This window comes from Budorcas taxicolor, chromosome 3, assembly GCF_023091745.1.
Source record: "Budorcas taxicolor isolate Tak-1 chromosome 3, Takin1.1, whole genome shotgun sequence".
NCBI classification, from domain to species: Eukaryota; Metazoa; Chordata; class Mammalia; order Artiodactyla; family Bovidae; genus Budorcas; species Budorcas taxicolor.
The window spans coordinates 57,850,020-57,867,005 of NC_068912.1; the positions used below are offsets into that span (position 1 = coordinate 57,850,020).

The 16,986-nt window shown below is 35.9% G+C and overlaps 1 protein-coding gene across 1 annotated transcript in view; it reads left to right on the plus strand.

The window, feature by feature from the left end:
• The window catches only part of COL24A1 (collagen type XXIV alpha 1 chain), a 363,647-nt gene that overhangs the window by 103,952 nt on the left and 242,709 nt on the right, over positions 1-16,986 (plus strand). The window contains exons 15-20 of the mRNA XM_052638047.1: positions 982-1,026; positions 6,961-7,014; positions 7,091-7,135; positions 7,378-7,431; positions 7,685-7,738; positions 12,501-12,554. Coding sequence (XP_052494007.1) covers positions 982-1,026; positions 6,961-7,014; positions 7,091-7,135; positions 7,378-7,431; positions 7,685-7,738; positions 12,501-12,554 — 306 coding nt within the window. The remainder of the gene's footprint in view (positions 1-981; positions 1,027-6,960; positions 7,015-7,090; positions 7,136-7,377; positions 7,432-7,684; positions 7,739-12,500; positions 12,555-16,986) is intronic.

Sequence of the window (16,986 nt, forward strand, 5' to 3'; positions counted from 1 at the left end):
AGTGTAAATGCAGAAAAAAAGGAAGGCTTATTCTTATACTTTGTGCCGTGTAAATGATATAACACTGACGTGGTATAGATTAGGAATTATCACACGGACTGTAATGATGAGGTCAAAAGACTGTCACAAAGGCTCATCAGGAAGCAACTGTAAAAATGATAGTTTAGAACCTCATACAAATAATTTAACCAAGTTGGTAATTTCTTACATTTGTATAGTGCTTTATGAAAATTTTCAGAACCATTTATATAACACTTTTCATTGTGTTCTTTACAAAATAAAAACAAATATTATTTCTGTTTTATAAATGAGAAATTTAGAAAATTTAAACAAAGTACCTCGAAAGAGCTGACAGTGTTTTAAGTCATCTGAAAATGTTATTCTCCCCCAGCAAGTTGACCATCCTGTCTCTTCTCACTACATATAGGCTAATTAGGGCTTCCCTGGTGGTTCAGTGGTAAAGAATCCAACTGCAATGAAGGAGACGCGGGTGTGATCACTGCTGGGTAGGGAGGATCCCCTGGAATAGAAGTGGCAACTCAGTCCAGTGTTCTTGCCTGGGAAATTCCATGGACAGAGGAGCTTGGTGGGCTACAGTCCATGGGATCACAGAAGGAGCCAGACACAACTTAGAGATTAAACAACAGCAACAATAGGCTAAACAACAGTAGGCTAATGTTATGTCTATAATGCTGGTTATTATGAGACTTACTTACATAACAGACAGAGAAATCTATTATCCCAGGCTAGGTGGTAGTCCTGGCGTCCAAAAGCATGGAACCAGGGCTACTTTTATAGAACTTTAGCTGCCACCAAAGAATTGCACATCTTAGGATGCAAAAGAGTAGGGAAGTTGCAGAAGTTAGCTAGAAGAAGGTAAAATTTGATATATTTTTTCCTAGAAATTTTTGTCTTCACCTTTAGAAAATTCACTTAGTTTGGAATCAAATTTAACCAATTTTGCACATTTCTGTTACATAGGGACTTATAGGTAGCATTGGTCCTCCGGGATTTCCTGGGCTTAGAGTAAGTATCAAATATCATCCTTATAAAATCCTTTTGTGTGTATTTATATTTGTTCAATGTGTTTTACAAAATTTAGAATAAAGAAAATTTTTAGTGTCATTGTTGAATATCAACCTTGCTCACATGTGTTTTCCTGCCAGATATGAGAATTTAATCAGTAATATGAATCTAAAAATGAATTATACTTTATGATAAGCTGAAATAACAAATTTTTACAGGTTAATGTATAAGTGTATTTATCTATTTCATTGAAGGATACTTAATCAAGATTCAGTTTCTCCTGAAGTATGAGACCTAGAACAGCCACTTGTTTTCTTTGAGGTAGTCTTTCATACCATCTGGTCTGGAGAGACAGATAGGGCTAAACAAAAGCACATTGTAACTATAGGCTTTATGAGATAAAATTAAATAAATGACTAGGAAAATTATCCTGAACCAAAGGGAGGAGCCAGACTTCACCAGTACCACTGAACATTTTCATACCTCATTTATTTATTGTACTTAAAATAATAACTATTATTTGTTCACTTAATTTTTATACAGTAAATTCAACTCTTAAATTTCACTAAAGTTTCTGATGTCATCACAGTACAGTTTAGTAAAAGAAGTTCTTTGAAGGCTAAAACAATCCAGTCCAGATACATGTCTTTCTGATACATTTTTGATTATTCATTTGACTAATCAAACTGTCATATGTATCTTCTGATATGTCTTCTTAAATATAAATTTCTCTTATCCAGACTTCTGGTTCATGACAGGGATATAAGTTGCAGATATGGTATATTAATTTAGAGCCATATGCTTTAACATTGAACTGAACTAAAAGCAAGAATGACATACTTTTATGAAATGTAAGGAGCCTAATGAAAATAGAATCTTAAAGGTAAGCCTATTTCTATTCACATAAAAGTAGGGCATGACCATGGCAGAGGTAGAATTTCCTTTTAAAATCAATTTAGAGCTCGCTCTAGTATGTAAAGTAGGTAATTAAGACTCTAGAGTTTTAGGCCATAAATTATAGCTACAGTATTTTTAGCTTGAACTTGAACACAGGTCTTCCGACTACAAATTTAAAGTTTTTCCGCCATCTTAACTTAACCCATGGCAGAAGGCGGTGGCCTGGCCAAAGGAGTATCTTTCAGAAGTTTAGCTATTGAAACTGTGATAAAAATCAGCATAACAGATTTTAACTTTCCCATATGGGATGTCAGGAAGATAGAACTGAGAGTTAAAAAACTACAGTTAGTCTAAGACCTTTAGACTTTTCTCTTGTATAATATTGTTAGTAATTATAATAAAATTAGCAATAACAGCTCACTTTCATTAGTATTTTCTATGCACCAGTCACAAAGATCAGGTAATTTAATGCTCAGAACAGCCTAAGACCATTTAGCTTATAACTGTTGAACTCGGATTTGAAGCCAGGTGATGTACATCCAGAGTTCAGAATTCTCCCCCTTGTGCTATACCATTTCCTTAAAACGTCTACAACCTTAAAATATGTATTGTATCTCTTAAGAGATTTCTTTAGATGTCGTGAGAAGCCCTATGTGAAGATAGAGCCCAAATAACCAGTTTCTTTTCTCAGAACGTAAACTAGGGCTGTACCTGTAAGTGGTAGTCACTGGCCCTACCAGTGGGGAGAGACAGGAAGCAGGGGAAGAGAACTGGACTCCAGAGACAGACTTTGTGCATTATTCATCTGACCTATTAGCATTAAAGTTGGTAGTTCCAAAGTTTCCATTATTATGTTTAAGACCCAGACCAATATTCTTAACATGGCCTAAGATGTCTAGGCTTTTGGTTCCTCTCTGCATCTTGAGAATATACTCTGTGCATAAGCCAAGCTGTTCATTCTTCAGATGCAGCCTCCTTACTACATGGCCTTTGCACTTGTTTGTCTGCCTGAAATAATTAAGCTCTACTTTTCTGCCCAACAGTTAACTGTTACTTATCTTTCAGTTCCAGGACTTAGCACAGTGTATGACACATAATAATGCTCAATAAAAATACCTGGGTTTTCTGTCCTTTTTCTTCCTCCGTTCACCCTTTGGTAGGTGGGAAGAGATTCTATAGAAATGAAAATGGCTCATGAAACTAGCAGTCATTTTTGTAGTGCTCACTGTTCTACAGTAATAGAGATGGTATTTTATACTTTTCAAAGTACTTTCTTTCACATGGATCTAATTTTTAAAGTAGATACAACAGGTGTTATTACTTCCTCTCTTGTACATTTATTGTATAATTATTACAATTTTAATCAAAAGAGTGGGAGTACCATTATTATTATCATCTAGTTCATGAATGCTGAACTAGATGCCAGGCCTAAAAAGTATATATAAACAAATTAAGATTTCTGCTTCCTGGAAATATTATAATCTAATATGACCTCAAGTAAAGCCACGCCACTGAAAATGGAGCAATTTATCTTAGAAAATCAGAATGGCTTCACAAAGGAGATGTCTTTTAAGCTGTTTTGTTGACTGTATGTGAGTGGGATGAATTGGGAAAGGGGCTCTTGGGCAGAAGAAGGCTGTGTTCAGATGCATAGATGTGGGGGGAAATGGAATGTTTTGGAAATGAAAAGAGAAAGAGTGGGCTTGTGGCCTGGGAAGTATGGGGTAATGGGAGAGGAATGGAAGGAGGTGAGCGCTTCCCTGGTGGCTCAGAGGTTAAAGCATCTGCCTCCAATGCAGGAGACTTGGGTTCAATCCCTGGATTGGGAAGATCCCATGGAGAAGGAAATGGCAACCCACTCCAGTACTCTTGCCTGGAGAATCCCATGGATGGAGGAGCCTGGTAGGCTACAGTCCACGGGGTCGGAAAGAGTCGGATTCGACTGAGTGACTTCACTTTCACTTTCACTTTTTCAGGAAAGATTATGTGAACTTTGGTGTTCCATATTAAACAGTTTATGTATTTGCCCCGAACTGTTGCTTTTCATGTGTTCCCTTCCAGCAGGGCAGGTATAGCTCCTGTTAAGAAGTGACACTGCTTTCTCTAGATTATTTTTCCCATGTGGTTAATTGTTACTGTCATTTGCCTTCTCAATTAGTAACAGTGATTATTGCCTGGTAGTGTGGCTGGGTATGGTCGAAAAGCCCAATAATGGCATTCACAATCTTTTTGGCGATATGTTCACTCATGAACTATAATTAGCTAGTGGCTGCTACTTTGGTAAGAACCTGCCCTTGGGTCTCTCTATTTCTTTGACTGACTTTGACTCAATCAGAGAAGGCAATGGCACCCCACTCCAGTACTCTTGCCTGCAAAAATCCCATGGATGGAGGAGCCTGGTAGGCTGCAGTCCATGGGGTCGCTAAGAGTCAGACACAACTGAGCGACTTCACTTGCATGCATTGGAGAAGGAAATGGCAACCCGCTCCAGTGTTCTTGCCTGGAGAATCCCAGGGACGGTAGAGCCTAATGGGCTGCTGTCTATGGGGTTGCAGAGAGTCATTTGTCACTCTGTGGGAGGCTTTTTTGCTTCTATTGCTATATCCCAGACACCCTCTGCTAAGCCCCAGTGCATGAAATTATTTCTTCTGTCTGCTTCATCTGCTTATGGGAATGAAGTGTGGTAGGTAGGGAGTGTTGAAGGACCTTCAGGTTATCTTTATGGAACTGAAAACTGTTACTAATCTATCATTAATCAATTTCAGAGTATGTAGTTTTTTAGGAGTAGGATTTTCCATACAGCCTGTGACATACCACAACATATTTGATGTTTCTTGGAAGTTTCTACACCCATATCATTTTACTTTCAAATTCTTTATTTTACTCAGTCCTTTATAATGAATATGTTTTTTGATACTTCTGAAATTTACTATTTTGTGATTTTTCTTTCAGAGATACTAAAAAGTAAAATAGAATATTGTGCATGCAAGGCATATTCATCTGAAGATGCCAGACTATGCACCGTAGTATATTTACTGAAATAAGAATTAAGGATATTGTCAATAGAAAAACAACAGGACAACAAAGAAATATTTGTTTTTTATATTCCTTTCCATTTCTTACATGAATTAGTGGTGTGTAATTTCCAAACAGAGACATTTATTGTATTTTGAATGACTATCAGAAGTTTGAAAACTATGAACTTTGAATAAACTAACCATTGTAATTATAAGAATAATTATTTCCCATCAATGGAATTTGTCAATGATGTATTGATGCTGTGTTTCCATTTGTTAAGTTGGAAAATATTATTCTGCCTCTCACAGTCTCATATTTTTCAGGATTAAACATGTTGGGAATAATTTATCTTATGTTTCACAGACTATAGGACTCACCCCAAAGTAAAGATGTCATATTTTCCATTCTGAAATCTGTAGTATATAAATGTGGACTCTTAGAAATACACTGTTATGTCAGCACTCTAGAAATCACTGTTTTAAATTTAAAGTTGATTTCTTCCTCCAGTATTCATTCCACACTTCATTTCAAAACTATTATGTGCCAATTATTATGTTGGGCTTGAGATATAAAAAAATGAATAAAACATGCTTCTACACTCACAGAATGCACAGACTAGGAAGACAGGGGAAAAACAAACAAAAAAGGAAACCAACCAAAAAAAACAAACAAACCCAAAACAGTGCAGTATATTTAGTACTGTAGCAGAAGCATATTCCGTTAGTGGTTTTCAAAGGCTTGGAGCGTGTGAGAAAGGAGAGTATGTTCAGACTAGAAAACAGTTCATTGTGTCTAGAATGTTGGATTTAGAGGAGGGAGAAGGAAAAGGCAAGTAGGAACAACCGGAAGAAGGTGAGATGGAAAGTACTGATGGAAAACTAGTAGTGAGGGTCTGGAATACTGTCCTAAGAAATATGGATTATCACTAAACTGAGCAACATTTTCAGCATTGTCACAAATACACCTTTAACAATTCCTAAACATTTGGGAAGCATAAAAAGAAGGCTGAAAGCAACTCTTTGAGGATGAAGGATGATGTGTTAGCCAGGCACAGAGAGGTAGCAAGAGAAAGAAGGAAAAGAGGTAGTAAGAGAAAGAAAGAGGAAGCAAGAGAAAAGAAACAAGAAGGCATCGCTGACACAAAAATTAAGTGATCTCCAAACAATCAAGAGATTTCCACTATTTTTTTCAAATTTTACTTTCAGAAACTTTTATCGTTGCTATTGTCCTTTGAATTTTAAGATGATGTGCTGAAGTTTTTTTGGGTTTCTTGCTTGCAAGAGATTATAGTGGTAGTTAATGTTTTTGAGTAATCTTGCATTGGAGAAGTTAAATTGAAAAGCTTGATATTGGTGACTGTGTCTTTTTCATGTTTGTTTCCTCAGCACTACCATACAACACTACTACAATGTTTGATACATTTTCTGCTCAATAAATGTTAAATGACGAATGAATGAGAGAAACCCAGAAGAGCAGAGCCTTTTATTTACTACTCAATAAAGTAGCTTTTATTTACTACTTTACCGTAAGTTCCCTGAACTTAACGGTAAATTTTGTTATCTGTAAGTTGTAGATCATGAAGTCATTCGAATGCCTAGCACATAGTAACTGCCCAGTAAATATTTGCTGAATAAATAGGTGAAAGAAAAATCTAAGAAAATCAAATGAAGTATTTTTTGAACACTTCTTGGGAACATGGCACTAAAATATTTCCCCTATCGTCAAGATATCTCTCTGGAGAAATATTTCAAAATGAATCCTGTGGATTAACTATTAGAACTCAAGGAAGAGAAGGATCCTAGTAGATTAGATAAGTATGAGTAGGCTTAAGGAAGCAGAATAGACCTCACTAAAATTTGAATGATTGGTATGATTTATAAATGTAAAGAGGAAAAGAAATTGTTAGACAACAAGCATGTGTTGGAACTTAGTAAGATGAATTATTTCATTAAGTTTACCATGTTCTCTTTTTAATCCTAGTGGTGCTCAAGGATACCTTTCTTTCTTATTGCTTTCCAGGGCAGTGTTGGCCCTGTGGGACCAATTGGACCTTCTGGAATCCCTGGCCCAATGGTATGGTTCTGTTTACATAATGGATATTTCACTTTGATTTCTCTATAATGTCACAAAGTATCACTTTCTTTTTTAGGGTCTTTTGGGCAATAAGGGCCTACCTGGAATCAAAGGTGATAAGGTGATTTAAATATTTACATTGTCATAGAGATAATTTTTTTATCACATTTACTTTTTTTTTGAGTCAACACCACTTATAAAATATTTTTTATTACAATATGGGATCCAATCTGTAATATCAATTATATAAGTTTTCTCAAAAGTAGGAAAAATAGAGAAATTATTCTCGTATAACTTGTATTTGCCTTCTTATCACCACATTTGCATTGCTTAAGTGTCTTTGTATGAAACTGTGCTCCCCAGGGTGAACAAGGCATTGCAGGAGAGCAAGGAGAAACAGGGTATACTGGAGACAAGGTACCATTAGTTTTATATAAATACAAAAGAAAAAAACAGTGAAAATGTATGCATTCTTTAAAAAGAAAGGAGTACTCATTATTTCAAATCATGTATTTTTTTAGGATATAGTATCAATTTGATTCTGCATGTCTTGTTTGAAACATTTTCTCAATTTTTTTTCAATAATTCCATGACTTCTTTTAATTGTTCGTAAGTAGAGGCATATCTGCTTTCTGTGGTGTAATGACTTCTCTCTTTACTGTTCCTTTAGGGTGCTGTGGGTTTTCCTGGACCGCCAGGGATAAGAGGAAAGCCAGGACCTTCAGTAGGTTTGAACTTTTGCTTGTCCTTTCTGACTCATGGAGTGCACACTATGGCATGACTCTTGATACCTGTTGGTGTTCGTGCAATGTAAGAAGTAGGGTTTAAGTCTACCAGGATGGCATTTTCTCTCCAGTTTTAGAATACAGCTAATCCTTGAAGTTTTCCACTTACATCCCATAGATTATGGGACCTCACCCTCCTTACCTCCTCCATCCCAGTCCAAAGCCAAATTTCCATGAGCCTTAAAGATTTTGGTTAATCTATTATAGATAGAATTTAAACTAGGCAGTAGATTTTAAGCCAGAAAATATAAAGCAACCTTAAATAACACTGTAATTTATCTAAATATCTGTTTCACTAAGGAAACATTCTGAAGAAAAGATAGCATGTCATACTCTCTTATGGGCCCAAATATTCTAGTTCCTTGTCTTTTTAAAATCTTTGAGGATCAATTAATTGAAATAAAAGGATACTATGTATCATAGTTAACCTGAAGCCTGGTAAATTATAAAACTAAAGTTACTGAATAGTTAAAAACATTTAAATAGAGTGGTTAAAACTTGAGTTAATGGTATATATCTACATATTAAAAATCATAGTAATGATTATACCTAAAATTCACTGAGTGTTTACAAAACGCCAGGCAGCTTCCCTTGTGGCTCAGATGGTAAAGCGTCTGCCTACAATGTGGGAGACCCGGGTTCGATCCCTGGGTTGGGAAGATCCCCTGGAGAAGGAAATGGCAACCCACTCCAGTATTCTTGCCTGGAAAATCCCATGGATGGAGAAGCCTGGTAGGCTACAGTCCATGGGGTCGCAAAGAGTCAGACACGACTGAACGACTTCACTTCACTTCACTTCAGGCAGTATTCTAAGACCTATACTTCTAGTTTAATCCTTAAAACAGTCATATGAATTTGGTACTATTCCTATTCCTATTTTACCTATGAGGAAAAGTGAGACACGGAGACTTAAATAACTTGCCCAAGGTCCCATAGTTAGTTGGTAGTCACCCAAGGAGACCTTGGTGACCACAGATGTCAGAGTCCATGTACGTAGCCACTGTGCCATAGTGTTTTATGCTTCAGTGTTTTAAGATTGTTTTAGGGTTTTATGCAACTCTTTGACCATGATTGTAGATCCAAAATGAAGTGAAAGTTGCTCAGTCGTGTCCGACTCTTGGCGACCCCATAGACTATACAGTCCATGGAATGAATTCTCCAGATCCAAAAATTAGATATAAAATTATAATTTAGTAATCTAACATTATAAAAGAGTGTTGTTTTCCTGAGCAATTTCACCATGTTTCTCTAACTCCACCCTCTCATCTTTAGATTGTTTATTTTTGCATCAAAGTAAGCAGCATTAACAGAGAAGGCAATGGATACCCACTCCAGCACTCTTGCCTGGAAAACCCCATGGACGGAGGAGCCTGGTAGGCTGCAGTCCATGGGGTTGCTAAGAATCGGATACGACTGAGCAACTTCACTTTCACTTTTTTTCACTTTCACACATTGGAGAAGGAAATGGCAAGCCACGCCACTGTTCTTGCCTGGAGAATCCCAGGGACGGGTCGGGTGGGGGGGGTGCCTGGTGGGCTGCCATCTATGGGGTCGCACAGAGTCGGACACGACTGAAGCGACTTAGCAGCAGCAGCTAGCAACATTAACTTACGTAAGCTTTACGTCACCATTCCTTATGACTTCTAACAGTGACAGCATTTTATATACATTTCCCAGGAATCATTTAATCCAAAGAACAATTGTTGGCATCTGTTTATCTAATGATATGTTGATGGTGAGCTTTGCCTTTACTACTTTTCACTCAGTTGACAGTGTACCCAGACTTGTGCCATGGATGTGAATCTCATAAGGGCAGGAGAATGGGTCAAGCTAACAAAAAGCTTCTGTTTTTCAAGGATGATTTGAAACCATGTAAAATAAGCTTAAATGTCTGCAGTGTTAGCAAAATACTTCTTTTGATAATAATGAAATGGTATGACATATTTTCTAAGGCCAGTACTAAGTAATAAATGGCATTATTCTCATGCTTTATAATTAATTACTTGAGAAAACTAGTCATATCATGCTTATATCAGGTAAACCTTTTTAATGCCTTCTTTACTCTTTGATTTAATTTACAATGATTGCATATTTGTTGAAATTAGGGAAGGCTGGATAACTGGTCTCAATAAGAGAGATGTAGATTTTGGTTCCAGCCTTGACACGGTGTGACACTGGATATTTAACCACCATGGTATCTAGTTTCTCATGTTTAAAATGAGTGTCAGACTATATCATATGAAAGGTTCCTTGCAGCTCTGTGACTTTTTAATATTTTCCTCTCTTAGTAATAATGCTTATGCTTATCAGTGTTTCTCTAGTCCAAGCTAAAGCAAAGACTTCCTGATTCACCTTTAACATGTTGTCTTAAAACCTTTAATTTTTTTCCTTCTGGAGTCACTGGACACTGTAATGTGGTACTTCCAGGCAGTGATTCAGGAAGCATGAAATGATGAGAGTGAAGCTTTTACTTGTTCATATTATATGTTTCTGTACTATTCTAATAAAAAATGTTAATATCAGCAGGGATTACTTTGGTCAGAGACAGCTGATTATTTTTTGTTTGTTTTATCAAATCTTGAAAAATATGTACTTTGGACTAAAGATGGGATAAGAGACAGGAATTATTATCTGTGAGACCACCTTGACTTTAGACTCTCACTTTATCACTTGTTTGTATCTTACTATTATTTAAAAAATTGTAGATGTTTGAGTTAGAAACCTTTCCCAGATACGGAAAGAGACACTTGTTTAATGAAAAATTTCTTACAAAAATCAGCAGCTATATTAAAAATAAATTGTACAAGGTGGTGTCTTTCTAAGGCATTTGCTCCCTATCATGCAACGAATGCCAAAGTCATGAATGTCTTTATTCTTTTATGTCTCCGACTTTTGGTTTTCTGTTATCTACAGTGTTAGTGTCACTGATACTGTTTTCAAATGGATCTAGGTTGTAACATGAAAGAATGTTTTGAAGATAAAAGAATGGTCTGATCTAGGAGGTTTTTAACATTCTGAAATAGGGAAACTTTTACTCTGCAAGTATTTAAAAACTAGCGAAAATTACCTATCTGAAGTTAAGAAATATTGTTTTTTTAAAGAGAAAAAACAAAGTCAATTATGTCCTTTTCATATTTTAGGTAGAAGTTGCTACCATTTATAGAAGTTTACTTAGTCATTATTCAGTTCTTTACATTTCTATAAAGGTAAATTGACATTCAAGGAAACTTGCAGTTGAAGTTTTTCAAAATGAAAATTTTTCTGAAGGATAAATAAAATTATTCCACAAGTTCACGTTCTTAAATATCAGGTTGTGGATTAACTTTTCTGATAACAAAGTCCTGCTGTATTCCATTTTTTCCTCAAGCTTGTAAATATAGCATCTTGTTTAGATTTTGCCACTAGAGGGCCTCAGTGAAAATGCTGTTTCTATCTGAGGTACTTTTCATTTCAAGAATTTGACTCCCTTAGATATACTCACTGTGGAGTATGATTTTGTTTATTTAGGGGAACTTAAGTGAACTTCTGCATAAGATTTGACTACTTTTCTCTAGGTTTATTTGTAGGTGTACTGTGTACTGCTTAAGTCCAGAGACTGTAGCACTGTATGAGGAAGAATTTAGTACACATGGAAAACTATGCTTTACTTCTTGGAAACTGGATACACCCATGTACAGAAGAGTTTATTGTTAATAAATTCAAGAAATTTTATATATTCTTTGACCTGTTGTCAGATTTGAAACTCACATAGAAATTTAATATGACAAAAATAATGAATTCAGTTGTTCTGATGAAAACAAGGATTATCAGACTATTGGCCTTCCGTGTTCTGCAGTTTCACCTCTTGAGAGCATCACTAACCCTCTCCAGGATCAGGCTTTTACCCTTCTTCTCCAGCCCTGATTTCACATTGTTAATCTGAATGTCAGAAAATGGCTGCAGAGATATAGAAATCAAAGCTTCAGAAGTTTAATCAAAGGATCAAAGCAATCTAGGAATTCTAGGTAACACCCAGGAGATGAGCGAGGATGTGAATGGGAGGATTAATAGTTATAAAACTAATCAACATTTAATGAGTCCGTTCTGTGTGCTAAGCACCGTGCTTATCACTTTACATTTGTCTCATCTATTTCTCACAGTGACTGTAAGACTGTCAGTAACATTATTATTCCTGTTTTATTGGTGAGAAAATAGGCTGAGAGAAGTTAAGCTACAGGCGTTTAAACCCAGGTGATTCTTAATTACTAAATAAGGCCCCTTATAGTTACCAAAGGAGAGAGAATTTTTCAAAGGCAATCCTAGAATTCTAGCTGTTTATGAAAGCAGTTCCTATCTAGAGTTTCCTACTTTGTTAAGTCAAACTTTATTCTCTTACCTTTGGATAACACACACCCACACCACAATTATTTTCCTTCATTTGATTTCCATTAAATTGTATCTCTAATATTTAGAGGTAAATATGTATAGATCTATATATATCTTATATATTAAGTTTCATACAATGATGATGATTTTAAGTCTTTCTGAATAGTTATTACAACTTTGAAATAATATATCGACTGCTGTTTGCCAGAAAGTCATTACAACTTTGTGTGACATAATATATTTAGTAGTTTTTACATACTATGTTTCCTTTTTCAATCATATTTATTAAATTAATGTTTATACTTTGATTTCTCTCCCCCAACCTCCACATTGTAGGGCCAAACAGGTGACCCAGGACTCCAGGGGCCATCTGGCCCTCCAGGACCAGAGGTAAAATGTTGGTGGGAATGTAATTTATTTAAATAAATGTCATAGCAATTAAACTTGATTAGTTAAGCCTTTTATATCATAGGCTTAAGCAAGATTCTCTTTAAAGTTTATATCTTTGTAAACAGTTTGGACTAAATGTTTTCTGTTATGTTGGGAGTTATGCAACAGTGATCTCCAGAAAATAGAAAAGGTATAGCCACATAGTCCTGGTTAGATCACAGTCGATTTATTTGTTCTGCACAACAACTACTAGAAACACATAGGTGGGGCTTGCAGTCAAATTTCAGAACATAAATGCCGTTGAATTTCTAATGCAGACTGCTTCCAGTTTTTTCATGTGTGCGTATCATTTGGATCTCATATTCTAAAATAAACATGAGTGAGTCTGTAGTACATGCATAAGATTTGCTTGTATAGTATATTCTTTGAAATTCTTACTTTGGCTTAATCCTTGATGTAGAGGGGCTTTTTCTTTTCTGCAAGACTGCATACGACATAAACTTATGAGATGAACATTTAAGTTTTTTAAAAAAATCATTTAATGAGTCAAAGATATAGTACATGGAGATAAGTTTCTGAAGCTCACCCTAGTTCAAAAATATAAACCAAAATATAGGCATACATAAATATATAACCCTGTAGTCCATGGGGGAACAAAGAGTTGGAACAACTGAGAGACTAAACAACAACAAAACATACAAACACACATTCACATCTAATTCAGAGTCATAGATGCAGCAGTAACACTGAGAAAGTAGATTTGGCTTCACAATAAATAAATTAGATCAATAAAGTCTCCATAGTGTCAAAGCAGTAGGCGGAGTTTCTAGGAATAGTGCTATCTTGATGCTTTCTCCTTCTCTTTGTAAACTCTGTTTCTTACTCCACAACTGTCTTTCAGAATTAGCTAATTTCTTTTAGCAAATGTCTATTCTTACTGACTGTCTAATTTAAAAACATATTAGAGGTCAATAGTTCAAAAATCAAAACAATATAATTGCATCTAGTTTTAATAATAGGTAATAGGAGGTAAAATAGAGCAATGTATTGATGTCATGATGCTGGGAGGAATGAAATTATTTACAGTAATAAAATTTATTATTAACAGACAAAATAGTAATTAACCGATTAATCTGTTTATCTTTTTTATGAGCCTGCATTCTTTTAATCATTTGTCCTAAAAACATTCCTGGAATGAATCGTATTTACCTGTCTTCATCATACTGAGGATATAGAATCTAACTAATCTTTTATTATCTTTAAAGGTTATTTTTATGAACATGGATTACTGTATTGTAATTTTAGTTACATATGGTATATATCCTAGAAGGAGTGTGTCATCCCCTTGCTATCAGTGTGTTTAGAATTGTTTCCTTTTCTTTATAAAGCCAGGTTAAAGTATGCATGGGTCATGTTTTCACTCATCACTTAATTTTCCAGAAATTATTTTCTCTGTTGCTTTTGAAGTTTTATGATTTTCAGTCACCATTCAGAGCATTGCCTAACTGTCTTTGAGTCCTGGTAGGTACTCAGTCCCAACGTATACCAGTTCTTCCTCCTTTTGTTGTTGTTGTTCAGTTGCTAAGTCACATCTGATTCTTTGTGACCCTATAGACTTCAGCACGCCGGGCTCCTCTGTTCTTCACTATCTCCCAGAGTTTGCTCAAATTCATGTCCATTGAGTCAGTGATACTATTTAACCATCTTGTCCTTTGCCACCCACTTCTCCTCCTGCCCTCAATCTTTCCCAGCGTTAGGGTCTTTTCTAATGACTCGGCTCTTTGCATCAGGTGGCCAAAGTGTTAGAGCTTCAGCTTTAGCATCAGTCCTTCCAATGAATACTCAGGGTTGATTTCCTTTAGGATTGATTGGTTTGATCTCCTTGAAGTCCAGGGGACTTCCATGAGTCTTCTGCAGCAGCACAGCTAGAAGGCATCAATTCTTTGCTGCTCAGCCTTCTTTATGGAACAACTCTTACATCCGTACATGACTACTGGAAAAGCCATAGCTCTGACTATACGGACCTTTGTCGGGTGCTTTTTAATATGCTATCTAGGTTTGTCAAAGCTGCTTTCCTTTCAAGCAGGAAAGGTTAGTCATAGCTTTCCTTTCTTTTAGCTTCATGGCTACAATCACCATCTGCAGTTATTTTGGAGCTCAAGAAAATAAAACCTGTCCCTGCTTCCCTTTTTCCCCTTCTATTTGCCATGAAGTGATGGAACTGAATGCCATGATCTTAGTTTTTTGAATGTTGAATTCTAGGCCACTCTCCTCCTTCACTCTCCTCTCCATTTTCACTCTCCTCTTTCACCCCCATCAGGAGACTTTCTTTAGTTCCTCCTCACTTTCTGCCATTGGAGTAGTACATCTGTGTATCAGTGGTACATCTGCTATTTCTCCTGGCTGGCAGTCTTGATTCCAACTTGTGTTTCATCCAGCCACATTTTGCATGATGTATTCTGCATGTAAGTTAAATAAGTAGGGTGACAGTATACTGCCTTATCATATTCCTTTTCCAATTTTGAACTAGTCAGTTGTTCTTGACTGGTTCTGACTATTGCTTCTTGATCCACATACAGGTTTCTCAGGAGGTCATCTGGCATTCCCATCTCTTTACGAATTTTCCACAGTTTGTTGTGATCCACACTGTCAAAAGTGTTAGCGTAGTTAATAAAGCAGAAGTAGGTTATTTTTCTGGAACTCTTTTGCTTTCTCCATAATCCAGTGAATGTTGACAATTTGATCTTTGGTTCCTCTGCCTCTTTGAAGCCCAGCTTGTTTATCTGGAAGTTCTTGGTTCATGTACTGCTAAAGCCTAGCTTGAAGGATTTTGGGCATAACCTTGCTGGCTTGTGAAGAGAGCACAATTATATGGTAGTTTGAACATTCTTTGGAATTGTCCTTTTTGGGGACTGGAATGATAACTGACCTTTTTCCAGTCCTGTGGCCACTGCTTATCTATTTTAAATTGTTTATGAGGCTAAAGATGCAACCTGTGTTCTCTCAATAAGTGGTGCAAGGTTATTTTGGGAAATGGGGCTAAATCCACAGATCATAATTTCTTCTTGATCATAGAAATATAATATGTAGCATTTCATATATAAGGCAGCACTTCTGTTTAAATCCTTCTTGACATTAGGCTCTTAGTAGAATTGTATGTCCAAGAATTTAAAATAGCATGTTTAACCATATATCAAGCCTGAAAAGTTTCTTGTTGCATAGCAGATGAATTTTCTCAGGTAAACGATCATATATGTTATGCTATATTTAGACTTTATCCTGTAGACAATGATCAAAAAATTTTAACCAAAGGAATACAATTATCAGAAATGTATTTCAATGTGTAAGTGGTAGATGGAACAAAGAAGAGAAGGAGACAGGGAGAGATGACAAGGAGGAGAAAAAGGAGAGGTGGCAAGACTGTGGCTATTTGGAAGGATAATGCAAGGCCAAGGGGCTAATGATGAGGGCCTGTAAAAATAGAGAGGAAAGGACGGCTTCAAGAGATAATTAGGAAATAGGATTCACAGCGCTTGAATCACAGTCCAATTCATTCAACTCATGTGAGAAAGGAATAAAACATGCATGTAATAATTTTGGCTTGAACAGTTGGGGAGAATGTAGATCTTCATTCTAAAAACAGAATAAAAAAGAAGGAGGAAGATATTTAGGGTGAGTGGAGATAATGCTTTGGTTTTAATTTTGTTAGGACTAAAGTGCTTATGGGATATACAGGAAATTAGTCTCATAAACTTATAGAAAATTGTAGACTTGAAACTCAGAATGAACTAGAGAAACATGTTGGTATAGTACTCCACATAGAAGTATTAAATGAAGCAATTGTAATAGATGAAATTATTTAGGACTTGTGAAACAAGATTCAAAAATACTATTCCTAGACACTCACCTCCAGAAGGTGAATGTCATTCTCTGTTTACAGTATAATTAAGTTTTAAATTGACAATATTAAGAACAGTAAAATAAACTTCAGTAACTTAAAAACATCATGAGAATAAAAAAAAAATCACAATGGAAATTAGAAAATATTTAGAATTGAGTAACAAATCATATAAAATCCAATATTGTACCTAAAGCAACACCCAAACCCTAGAGGGAAATTCACAGACTTCAGTGCATTTTTAAAAAGCAAGGAAGATTGATAATAAAGAAGTTATGCAGAGCACAAGTGTAGGGGTTTGTTTCAAAAGAAGAAAGATGGTGAAAGAGGTCAATAGGATGGAGTCTGTGTTCTCTGTAAGTAGGAGAGTAAATCCCAAGAGTGGGAGGAATTTGTGTGTGCAGAAGGAAGGTACTCAAACAGTTTTGTGAAGAGTAACAGGGAAGGGACTGGGGGCTAGTAACATAATTTCTGACTTGAATTAAAAACTCAGCTGAGATTGAAAAACCTTTTCCACACAGCGTAGCCACAATG